Source organism: Cryptomeria japonica, chromosome 3, assembly GCF_030272615.1.
Source record: "Cryptomeria japonica chromosome 3, Sugi_1.0, whole genome shotgun sequence".
NCBI lineage: Eukaryota > Viridiplantae > Streptophyta > Pinopsida > Cupressales > Cupressaceae > Cryptomeria > Cryptomeria japonica.
The window spans coordinates 323,398,694-323,411,604 of NC_081407.1; the positions used below are offsets into that span (position 1 = coordinate 323,398,694).

The 12,911-nt window shown below is 35.1% G+C and overlaps 1 protein-coding gene across 1 annotated transcript; it reads left to right on the forward strand.

Annotated features, from left to right (window-relative positions):
• Positions 1 to 9,624: 9,624 nt before the first annotated feature.
• LOC131036018 (uncharacterized) lies at positions 9,625 to 11,854 on the forward strand. The gene is made up of 6 exons (XM_057967812.2): positions 9,625 to 10,797; positions 10,899 to 10,976; positions 11,094 to 11,162; positions 11,271 to 11,354; positions 11,454 to 11,543; positions 11,648 to 11,854. Exons 1-6 carry the CDS (start codon positions 10,612 to 10,614, stop codon positions 11,708 to 11,710), a joined length of 570 nt encoding a protein of 189 aa, XP_057823795.2. The 5' UTR covers positions 9,625 to 10,611; the 3' UTR covers positions 11,711 to 11,854.
• The last annotated feature ends 1,057 nt before the right edge of the window (positions 11,855 to 12,911 follow it).

The window sequence follows — 12,911 nt, forward strand, 5'->3', positions numbered from 1 at the left end:
GTAATTAATGTTAAGCAATAAATACAATCTTAGAAATCTTCCGAGACCTTTGAAAAGATGAGAGGATGGAGATTGTGCTTACATTAAGAGTAAAGGGATTTTTAAGAACGACTATGTTGATGGGTAATACAAATTTATCATGCACATACCTTGATGTGCCTTACATTGTATCGACTGGCGATTTGTTTTCTCCAAATAGAACAAAATTTGTCTCTATAAGTTCTTTCGGAGGACCCTTTCCTCCATGATTTCACATGGCTTTCCGACTTCTCAACTTGTGTACCATATTCCTACTACTGTTATAAAGGAAAATCCAAGTTAAACACAGGCATTGATATCCATATGGTTGACCTTATTTCCCAGTGAAACAAATTGCATTTGGCACCAAGGCCTAGAGTTTTAGTATCAAAGGTTGAGTTTTCATATTGCCTGTTTTACCATAGCAGTTGCGTATAATTTTTGTTTTATTATATCCTGGAAGTTTGTGTTTCAAAATCTTACTCAATTTGCCGTGTCACGTATAAATGCTTAAGTTATCCATCTTTTCCAACTAGAAACTAAAGTTGTTCAATTTAAGCCAAAGTCAAGGTTGGGCACTATTCTGCTATATGCTTAGATTTATTTTTTTAACGCCAAAAACATTGTGGTTACCCTATTTGTCTGAAGAAATATCACTCACTCCAAAAGAGATGCTTGTTCAATTACTTAAATAAATAGAATTTACTTCTAACACACCCTACACCCCTAGGAATTAACCCTACACCCTTAGGAATTAATGGTGTGGCCTGAATTTTATTTTTTACATGTCTCACTCTTCTGTTTGATGTCGCACCATTGCAATTGGTTTCTATATTTCAAATGTTCTTTGTATCTACATACATCCATAAGTGAAGGACAAGCATTATTTATGCAACCTTGTTAAACCTTGAGAGGCATACAAGATTCAAATCAATATATACATAGTTTTGTCAAAATAATCAAATTGCCTTCAATAAACAAAGAATTAATTTCATTAGGAGGAATACATTCTTGAACCGCTAAACAATAAGTGAATTAACAATGAAGTTGGCTTTAGAAGCTTAATTCATATAAACTCTGATAATTTTTTTAAATCAATGTTGGTGAACAAAGGAGGGATAAGTTCAACGTGTCACAAAAGTCACTGGTTCGTGAGCCCTCAAAAGTGTGACAAAGTTCTTAAGGTTTTGCCAATCCATGAAAAGTGTGAAAGTGCGACATGGAGAATGGACACATGGCTGATGAAAGGTGTGAAAGGATGAAGAAAGACACAAGGAGATAAGGTTCACATTGTTAGTAAGTTTGCAAGTTTACAAATTTATCGAAAATGCGACATTGGTTCATAAGTTATTCATTTCATTGAAAATGTGACAAGCCAAAGAGAAAGAGAAAATGAGAGAAAGAAAGAAAAAAGCAAATGGCCAAGTCCAATATGTTGTTTATTTTGCAATTTTGTGAACTTGTAGAAACTGCAACATGGTTTGTGCAGAGGACAAAACTCCCACAAGCAAAGAAAAGGAAAATGTAATGAAGTTTTAGAATGTAGGGAAAGGGTGCCAAAGGGGATATTCAAGCTCATTGCACTACTATTACTATTCATTTCTACTTTTGGATGGCTCAATTACCAGAAATTGTCTCTAAGGGCTTTTCATATCGATTTCGTGGTTTCCTTTTTAGATCCTTGTACTTTAAGATCTGGTTACTATTAATAGATTAGAAATTTCACAAGGCAAAGAAAAGTTGCTCCTGCATGTGTTGTTGGTACATCTAGACACTTCCGAGCTATGTTTTTAGGTGTGATTCAAGGAAAATGACCTCTAGGGGGTATATATGTCCTTATTAGAGTACCAATTGAATAATTTTCAAATTAAATGCCGATCTCTATGCCCCGTTCAATGGTATTAAGAACCCAAAAGGACTTTAATTACAAAAAAAGGGAAAAAAGTGTAATAGGGTAGTTGTAAGGACCAAAAGCCTTAGGATTTCAAATTTCAACTTTTCGTCTAGAATTTAGATAGTGTAATGATTGATTTCATTCTAAATTTGTAATAGCACTTGTAGTTTTTGAATATTTAATCATTAAAGGTATAATTAACCTTGATTAATTGTCTCCCTGTGTGTGCTATGCATTTCTACATGTATTGCAAACTATTCAGTTAGTTAGAAGATTGTAAAATCTATATTGCAAACTATTCAGTTAGTTAGAAGATTGTAAAATCTACACTTTTGTTAGGTAGCTTTTTAGGACTATAAAAGAAATGCATGGTTTTTGCTAATGGATTACTAAGTAGACTTACCTAATATTTTGCAAATATCTATTATTTTATGGATAAATATGTAGAACTTAGTTTGCATATGCATTTTGGAGAACATAGTCTTTTAGGGCACCTTCATTGAAGTATCATCATTGGTTGCAATTGCTAAATGTTTTTGTATGATTTGCGACTCTATCGTCCAACTAAATATAGACATTGATCTACTGTTGATTTCCCTTTAGTATCCACAACACACCCAAAACAAGTTGAAGTTAAACATGTTAATTTGTGTTATTAGTAGATTATTCATTGCCATGTCTAAAGATGTACAACAATAATAGGGGCTATAAAAAAGCATATTTTAGACACCTTTGTGATAGTCCATCTACACAATCAAATGCTAAACCTTGAGCTCCTCAAACTAGTATATAGATATTAAGTGACTATTTAAATAAGGATGCATTATGCAATGTGTGTGGTTTGTGTTAGGGTAAGTGCTAAATTTTTGTGGTAGCATCTTTAGTTGCACCTTAGGGAAGCCCTCATTGATTTAGTAGAGCTAAAAGGTGAAGGAGGTTTTACCCACCTCAAGAATTGGTTTGTTGTTGCCCAACTTGAACATAACTTGTACGTGTTTTTTTTCTTAAGTCTGACACCTGTAGTGCTTGGGAGAAAATAAAGCCTTAGGGGTTTGGGACCTACAACTCTCATCACCAACAAAATGACATCATTGGTGGGGAGGAAATGTTTTAGCTATTATTGGTGAAGCATGAATTCAGTGCATATCTTAAGAACCTTAGTAATATAATAGTTTGGAATTGTGTATTTTGCTTGGGTAAGTTTGATTTCCTATCAATTTACGCCAACAAAATGACACCATTGTGGGGGAGGATTTGACTCTAGAAACATCTCAAATACCTCAAAAAATCACAATAGGGAAATAGGTTTTTGTCTTGTACCTTAAAGTTTTGGTGGTTGGGAATTTTTTGGTCTCTTTGTAAGTGAAGAGTGGAAACTCTATTTTAATCAACCTAGAATTGGTTTGTAGATCAAGTCTTTGCAATGGGGAACTCCAATACTAGCAAGAACAAAATGAAGCTTCTATTGGTCCACAAAGACGTCTGACATGGCAAGCTCAAAATTACGGCAAGTCATTCATATTTAGCTATCCAATTTTAGAATGGGGAACTTTAGGTAGAGGTAGTTCACTTTTGAATGCTCAACTAATATCATAATCAGAAAACTTAGAAACATATAATGGTTTGATTATGAGCCAAGTAGAGAAGATATGCTTATTAAGAGGAAAAAGGTGCAAAGAGTGATTGATGAGTATTTGCAAAGTTGACACATGCAATATCAGGATGTGATAACATATTTTGATGATGACCATTCCACTTCTCTCAAGACATAATAAAAATATGAGTTGATCATGAGTACCTTTATGTTTCTTTAAAGGGAAGGTGTAACAAATTTTGATAATAGTTGATTCCCAGAAGGCTTGTATACAAGATTATGATATGGTTATTTTGTAGAAGAAATGTGAACAAAATCCTTGATGTGTGTATACAATATTTTCACACTAAATATCAAGAAATTATTGACCAAGATGCCTCTTCTCCTAACACATCATATGAAGATGAAATTGAAAAATGTTGGGCACACTAAGTTATTGGAAACTCAAAGAGCAATAGTTGAACATATGTCTCTAGTATCCAATTAAGAAAAATTTATGAGTCCCTTTATGATAGTTATGAAGATCATAACAATAAGGGTACTAAGATAAAATGAATGATATGAATATTGGTGGGGGAGATGGGGATTGATTTTATGATACACATCCCTCACCCATGTCCCGCTCCTCTAAGTATGTCATATGCATTTGAAATGAAATAAGAATAATTTCTAGATCGCTTAAAAAAAGAGGAACAAGAATCTATAACAAAATTTGAACTACAAGAGGCTCAATTAAAAAAAAATGATATTCTTGTTGGTATGTTGAATGGGGACATATGCTATAATGTGTAAAATTTTGGTATGAGATATCAAGACATCAAAGCACGTGATACTAGCTACTATCTCCTTCCTCCTAGTTTGTCATATAAAAAAGGAATTGAATATGAAGAGGTATTATATCACTTTGAGTAAGAATGTCAATTTTTTTTTGGTAGAGCTAGAACTAGAGAAAGATCAACTTGCTGCCCTCATGAATCCAAATACCCTCTTAGTGAGCATAGATGAATAACTTAATGGAGAAAAAATTGAGTCCTCTTGATGAGTCTGTTAAGTTTTGGATCAAAATTTTATTTTTCAGAATTTCAGAATAATATTCCTTTGAAATATATCTATTCTGAAGTAATATGTTTATATTTCGATAGTATTACATGAATGTGCACATCAAGGGATACATAAGGATTGCAGTATATGAATAACAAATAACCCCTGAAGATAATACAAAATATTCACAGCTATATCTCCACGAACATTATACACATATATACAACAAATTCTTATCGGGTATTATACGAATCTTTATGCAGCATATACTTTGACCACGATATATCTTCTAAAGCTTGGATTGAACAAATGATATACTCATCCAAGACAAATGAAGGGACATGACCCCAATCGGGGTATCTCGTCAACCAAAGGGTGCGATAAGGATAAATAAATTTGATCAACACTCTTTCAATACTAATTAAATATTTGTTAAAGATTAATACTAACTAATACATTAACACGAGGAAAAACAAATAGAAAAGAAATCATAGATGAAGGTCAACGATAAGTAGGTTATTAAGCAAAGTATTATTGATGATGAATACGACAGTCGGGAGAAAGGTATCTCCTGCTACTAATATCAACACTACCTCTTAGCTAGGGAGGTATCTTTCCATATATACATATCATGGAGTCTCTCAACATGACATCCATAATGGCTACTCCCATTTGTGGAAAAGAGTTCATCACGGAGTCACTCAACGTGATGTCCACCATGGCTACTCCCATGAGTGGAAAGGAATGTGTGCACAAGTGTCCATCACTGAGTCACTCAACGTGATGTCGTCATGGAGTCACTCAACATGACGTCCACTATGGCTACTCCCAGAAGGTGGATAAACACAAGTAAGAGAATCACCATAGAGTTTCTCAACGTGATGTTGTCATGGAGTCACTCAACATGACATCCACCATGGCTACTCCCAGAGGGTGGATAGAACCACATCTCTGTCTCAGAGATGGACAAGGGCTTTCACCTCAAATTTCTTTGTCACAAAGAAATATGAATGAAATATGAATTATGGCAAATTACAAAAGATCACTGATACTGAGACTCCCTCTCAGCAAGGGCTTCATTCTCCACAACTCCAAGCTTGTCTCGAAAATGCACAAACTTCACTTTGGAGAGAGGCTTGGTGAGAATGTCACCCGTTTGTTCATTAGTGCAAATATATCTCAACTAAATAGCTACCATATCTCTGATGTAATGGTATTTGATCTCAACATGTTTTGTTCTGTCATGAAACACTAGATTGACAGATAGCTTTACACAACTTTGATTGTTACAATGAATAACAGTCGGCTCCAATGATTGTCCAAACAATCCTGCAAGGAGCTTTCGAAGCCACATTGTTTCTCGAGCTGCTACACATGCTGCAATGTATTCTGCCTCCGCTGTACTTAGTGCCATTGAGGATTGCTTCCTCCTACACCAAGAAATCATTGCAGACCCCAAGCTAAAGCAACATCCATATGTGCTCTTTCTATCAACTACACTCCCGACCCAATCAGAATTAGAGTAGCCTTGTAACTTAGATCTACACTGGAAGAATATCTTAAACCATATCCAACTATCCCATGCAAGTATCTCAAGATATGCTTAGTTGCAACTAGATGAATTTGCCTTGGTTCACACATGAACTGATTGAGGGCACTCACTGCATAGAAAATGTATGGTCTAGTATTGACTAGATACATCAAGGATCCAATCAATTGCCTTTACATGTTGGGATCTACCAGATTTGAACTAGTTGCAAACTCACTTAATTTCTTTAAATTTGTTTCCATTGGTGTAGTCAAAGATTTGCAATCCAACATCCCAAATCTCTTCAAGACATCTATGGTGTATTTTCCTTGACTTAGAATAATCTCATTGGGTCTCTACCACACCTCTAATCCCAGAAAGTAATGCATAAGACCTAAATCCTTCATCTCAAATTCATAAGCTAACTCCTTTCATTTAACAATGAGATGATCTTCACTAGTAAGAAACAAGTCATCAACATAAAGAACCAATATTAGAGTCTCACCATTAATTACCTTGAAGTAGATATTTGAATCTACATCATTCTTGGAGAACCCCAAACTCATCAAGTATCGATCAATCCTCTCATTCCAAGAACGAGGTGCCTGTTTAAGGCCACACAATGCCTTTTTCAATATGCATACATGAGATTCCTTTCCATGAATCACAAACCCATCTGGTTGTTCAATGTACACTTCTTCTTCAATTACACCATTAAGGAATGTTGTCTTTACGTCCATTTGGTGTAGCTTCCATCCTTTAGCTGATGCAATAACAATAATAGTCATGATGGATGTATAGCGAGCAATAGGGGCAAAGGTCTCCTCATAATCTATTCCCTCTTTCTGAGAGAATCCTCTAGCCACAAATCTTGCTTTGTACTTTTCAATGCTCCCATCAACTACGTGCTTGATCTTGAAAAGCCACTTGGAAGATACAACTGATTTCCCTTCTGGTCTAGGAATAACACCCCAAACATCATTCTTGAGAATGGACTGATATTCTTCTGTCATAGCATCTTTCCACACTTGCTGAGTTGATGCTTCCTCAACACTGGAAGGTTCAGATTCAATGATGTGACTCATTGATGCCACACATCCTAGAAACTTGTGTGGTCTTTTGCTTTCTCTGAATGCGCCTCTAGGAGTTGCATACTTTTCTATATCTTGCATAGTCTGTCTAGCCCATAGAGGTCTCTTTTGACCTATAGGAATATCTCTTGGAACATTTGTAGGTTCCAAAGGCTCAATTGGATCAATAGCCTCTTCTGGTTTAGTAGACTCCCTCTAAATCTCAGGAGTATGATCAATGCCCATGTCCCGAGGAGTCTCTTGGTCTTCATTATCTATTTCCATGTATGAGCATTTAGATCTTTTGAATGCAACATCTTCTTCAAAAGAGACATCCTTGTTGATCTCTATTTGTTTCTGTCCTGGAATGTAGATCCTGTAGGCTTTTGAAGATTCACTGTAACCCACAAATATTCCTTTCTTGTCGGATGGTTCTAACTTAGATCTCTTATCTTTAGGCACATGAATATAAATAGGACAACCAAAGATTCTCAAATGACTAACCTTAGGTTTCGCACCTGTAAATGCTTCTTCAGGAGTCATACTCTGCAATATTCAATGAGGGCTCTGATTCTGAACATATACTGCAGTTCTGGATGCTTCTGCCCAAAGAAAGGTTTGTAAGTCTTGATCATGGATCATAGCTTTGGCTGCCTCAACTATAGATCAATTCTTTCTTTCTGCAACTCCATTTTGCTGGGGATTGTAAGGAACACAAAACTTCCTCTTAATCCCTGCCTCAATACAGAAATTACGAAAGCTTCCAGAGGTGTATTCTCCTTCGTTATAAGATCTTAGAACCTTGATCCTTTTTCCTAACAAGTTTTCTACTTGAGCTTTAAATTCTTTGAATTTATCAAGTACTTCTTCAGATTCTTTAGATTTCAAAAAATAAATCCAAGTCTTTCTAGAGTAGTCATCAATGAAAATTACATAATACCAAATACCACTTAAGGATGCCACAAACATTGGACCACATAAATTAGAATGAACAAGATCTAGAATACATTTTGATCTACTTTCACTACTATGAAAAGGACCCTTAGTATTCTTATCCATTGCACATCCTTTGCAAGTACCATTATGTTCCTAATTGAGTTTCGGAAGGCCGGTAACCATTTTCTCCATTGACGAAAGAGCTTTGAAGTGAAGGTGAGCAAGTCTCCTATGCCATAGCTCACTCGAACTGGCAGAATCATGCATCAATGCTTGAGTTGGGCTAGTAGAAAGTCTATATAGACTCTCTTGGCGAACACCAATCACCTTACTTGTTTTAATGCTAGAGTTCTTTGGCCAAGCAAGAACTTTTCCTTATGAGAATTCAACTTGATATCCTTTGTCCTCCAAAGCTGAAATTGATACAAGGTTCCTCTTGATACCTGGTATGAACAAGACATCACTCAGGTGAAGAGGGATGCCAAAGTCTAGATGAAGAGAGGTGGTTCCAACACCTTTCATTGAATATCAAGCATCATCTCCAATTACTACTTTCAAGTTGGTTTCTCTTTCCACCAAGTCAAAAAGATGCTCTCGATATCTTGGGTTAGTGCAGGATCATGGGGGGCCAAAAAGTGGTGATGTGAAAAAAATAGCCTTCTCCACTCGCCTAAAAACACGAAAATCCGTGTTGACTTTTTGCTTGGCCTGGGTGTCAGTACACCTTGGCATGGTAAACACCTAAGCAAATCGGATAAAATCGGATATCCTATTAAAATCCAATTTTTATAAGTAATTTTAAATTAAAAAATAAATTATATAATATATAATGTAATATAATAATATATTATATATTACATATTATTTAATATATAATATATTATTATATTATATTATATATTATATAACACATTATATATTATATATTACATATTATATAATACATAATATATTATATAATATAATAATATAATATATTATATAATATAATAATATAATATATTATATAATATAATAATATAATATATTATATAATATAATAATATAATATATTATATAATATAATAATATAATATATTATATAATATATTATATAATTATATAATATAATATTATATTATATTATATAATATAATATTATATAATATATATAATGTAATAATATATTATATAATTATATAATATAATATTATATAATATATTATTATATTATATAATATAATATTATATAATATATTATTATATTATATAATATATTATTATATTATATAATATAATATTATATAATATATTATTATATTATATAATATAATGTTATTTTAAAATAATTTAAGTATAAAAATTGGATATCCGATAAAATCGGATTTATCGGATATCCAATTTTCAGAGACAATGTAATTGGATTGTGACAGCTCGTGAGTTATTTTTAACCCACGGGCTGCGTGATTTTTTTGGAATCCGATATCCGGGTGGACCCAATATCCGGTTATTTGACCCAAATTTGCTAAAAAATACATTAAAAGGTAGGATTTTTATTGTTTTCACTCATTTTCATTCAATTTTTGTATTTTTTTAATGTTTATTTGTTTTTCATTGAAAATATAGTTTTTTTCATGAAAACTAGGTTTTTTTAAATCAAGTACAAAATTGTTCAAATTTGTTAACTAAATTCAATTGTTTACATTCAATTAGGTTAAAAATGGGGGATAACAGTGAAAACATTGATCAACCACAACCGCAACAACCAAACCCTCCTTTGCCAAACCCCCCTCAATTCAGGATTTAATTGCACAAAATTTGAACCAATTGAGGAGGATTGCAGATGTTTATCATATGATCCCTCGCCTAAACCCAATGTTTGATCCCCTCACGTTGATCATAAAGAGTATGGAAACCATCACTGAGGAGCACAATGTCGCTCTTTTGTGGCGATATTCTATGAGGGAACAATATGTAGATGGCTTGTCCTATAAGGAGATCAAGGATCTCGAGATATCCAAAGCCGCTATCATCGTATTGTTTGTGAATCCTCGCACTGGTCAACCCGTAGACCCCCAAAAAACAAAACTTTCGATTAAATGGTGCACAAATGATGGTATTGTGAAAAACTTTTGGGATCGTTGGTGGATGGTTTTCGACAAACTACCCAACAACAATCTTGATGTCCCCTTCTACTTCATAAAAAAATTGTATGATGAGTTTGTTTTAGGAAAACATGTGAACTACTTTGACATCCAACCTTTCCAGGGTGTGGGTTTAGGTATATGCCCCAAAATAGACCGAGGCAGTCAGAGTAGTCCAGGGCCCATATGTCCCCCCTCCTCTTGTTGATCCCCCACCTCCAGTGCAACATCCAGATATCATTTGTGAGGTGGCATCGCAGACCATATCGGCTATTCACTCTTTGAGTAGCCTTTTGGTTTCTCAGGTTGGGTCAGTAGCTCAACCTACTTTTGATGGTAGCGGTGCATCCGGTGGTGCTGACACATCCTCCTTGGCTCCACACATTTGCGTGCCCCATAGTTGTGTCATGTGTGGGCACGTATGCTTGGGTCCAGTTGGACAACCTCTTGATCCTCCCGTGCACAGTGCAAATTATGAGGTGCATGAGATGCACGATGCACCAGATGTTATGACACAGACTGGAGGATACCCTGGGGAGTCCTCGCATGCTAGAGGTGAGGAGGCACCTTCATCATACATTGATGATGTAGTGGTAAGATTTGTATTTTCACATTTCATTCTATATTTTAAATGAATATTTATAATCTAGATAATATTAAGTACTTATATTTATTTACATGGTCTATTTAATAGTTGATGACCGAGGAGGAGTTGACGCAGATCCAGGAGGGCACCTTGACGACCATTTCATTTGGCCTTGATAGCTTGACGGTACATATTATTGCACCTAGTCGTTTGTATTTTATTGTACATATGTGCTCATCATTTATATTGGTATTAATTAGACTATGTAGTAACTTGCATGTATATCTTATTTTACTCTTGTAGGGCACAAGCATCACGAGTGTGGGGTTGTGTGATTTAGGATCTGGTAGTGCAGTTGGAGACAAGGGAAAGGTAATTGAATGCAAATATGATTTAATGAATAGTTTAAATAACTTATAGTGATTATACACGTCTAGACATAGATTGATAGTTTCATATACTTGTTGTGTATATGTACAGAGAATTCTTGGCTTCACATCCTTGTTGACTAAACCCACTATACCTGAAGATGAAGAAGAAGAAGAAGAGATGCCTCGAGTACATGTGTGTTTATTTTATTTTGTGTTTAGTAGATATAATTTGTTATTATCAATGAAAATTATATCTAACCTGTATCAATGTCATGTTTGTGAACATATGTAGGTTGTGTATGAAAATATTGAAAACATACCTCCTCTACCAAAGACATACATCAAGAGTCCTGCAAAGCTGAAGAGAAAACGTGGAGACGAGGTAAATAAGAATAGTTCAATTATAGTTCATTTTTATGTTAACTTTTCGAATGTGAGCTATATAATATAACTAATCTTAATCGTGGTTTGTTTTTTCTTGTGCAGGATCCTTTAGAGCCGAGCAGTGCGGCGAAGAGGATCGATTTTGATGATCCATCAACAACTTAGGATGTTATAGATAGTTTTGGGATGCTTACATGTCTAGTTGGCATGTATATTTTGTATATGGACATACATTCATGTATATAGACATACATTTTGTTTGAGTTGGCGTTTATGCCATATTTGTGTATGGACATATACTTGTAATCATTTGACATTTTCATATATACAGAAGTTGATATTTGATCATATAAATTGTTGCTCATATGTGCATGGTGTTATCATGGAAATCTTTAATCTTCATTCCAATAATTAACGATGGCTAATAATGGTTATTTAATGAACAATACAATTCATTTCATTTCATCGTAAGTGTTGTTGTATAATGAACAATACAATTCATTTAATGAACAATACAATACAATTCATTTAATGAACAATAAAATACAATTCATTATTACCCTATGCATGCTCCTATTTTGCCCCCCCCCCCCCCCCAACTCGGTTGAATGCTCGGGGTCATACCCTACTGACGTCGTCCCTTGAGAACCCTAAGTGCTAAAAATTGTCAAACTTTGACAGGCCCTAACTCAGAATCTGTGGCACCTGCGAATGATCTGTTTGAACCTACGGGGCCATGAGAGGGGTCCCTACAAAATCCTATCTCGGTTTTTTAAGTTTCCCTACGATTTTATTAGGGCATCATTTTTTTGGTTGGCAAAAAAATTGTCAGTCTCATTCAATCGAATATTGTCGCGTGGCCAATTTCTCGTTCTGCTCGTCGTGATAACGAACCGTCGGCTCGGACATGTCCAGTTAAGAATTATTACCCTATGCATGCTCCTATTCCCCCCCCCCAAACTCGGTCGAACGCTTAGGGTCATACCCTACCAACGTTGTCCCTTGAGCACCCTAAGTGCTAAAAAATGTCAAACTTTGACGGGCCCTCACTCAGAATCCGTGGCACCTACGAACAATCCGTTTGAACCTACCGGGCAATGAGAGGGGTCCCTACAAAAGTCTGCCTTGGTTTTTCAAGTTTCCCTACGGTTTTATTAGGGCAACATTTTTTCGGTTGGCGAAAAAATTGTCAATGTCATTCAATTGAATGTTGTCGCGTGGCCAATTTCTCGTTCTGCTCATCGTGATAATGAACCGCTGGCTTTGACATGTCCAGTTAGGCATTATTACCCTATGCATGCTCTTATTTTGCCCCCCACTCAGTCAAACGCTCGGGGTCATACCCTACAGGCGTCGTCCCTTGAGC

Coding starts and splice junctions, on each gene's coding strand:
- LOC131036018 (XM_057967812.2), top strand. CDS start 10,612: ATGTGTGGGCACGTATGCTTGGGTCCAGTTGGACAACCTCTTGATCCT. Junction 10,798..10,898: donor CATACATTGATGATGTAGTG/GTAAGATTTGTA, acceptor TCTATTTAATAG/TTGATGACCGAGGAGGAGTT. Junction 11,163..11,270: donor CAGTTGGAGACAAGGGAAAG/GTAATTGAATGC, acceptor GTATATGTACAG/AGAATTCTTGGCTTCACATC.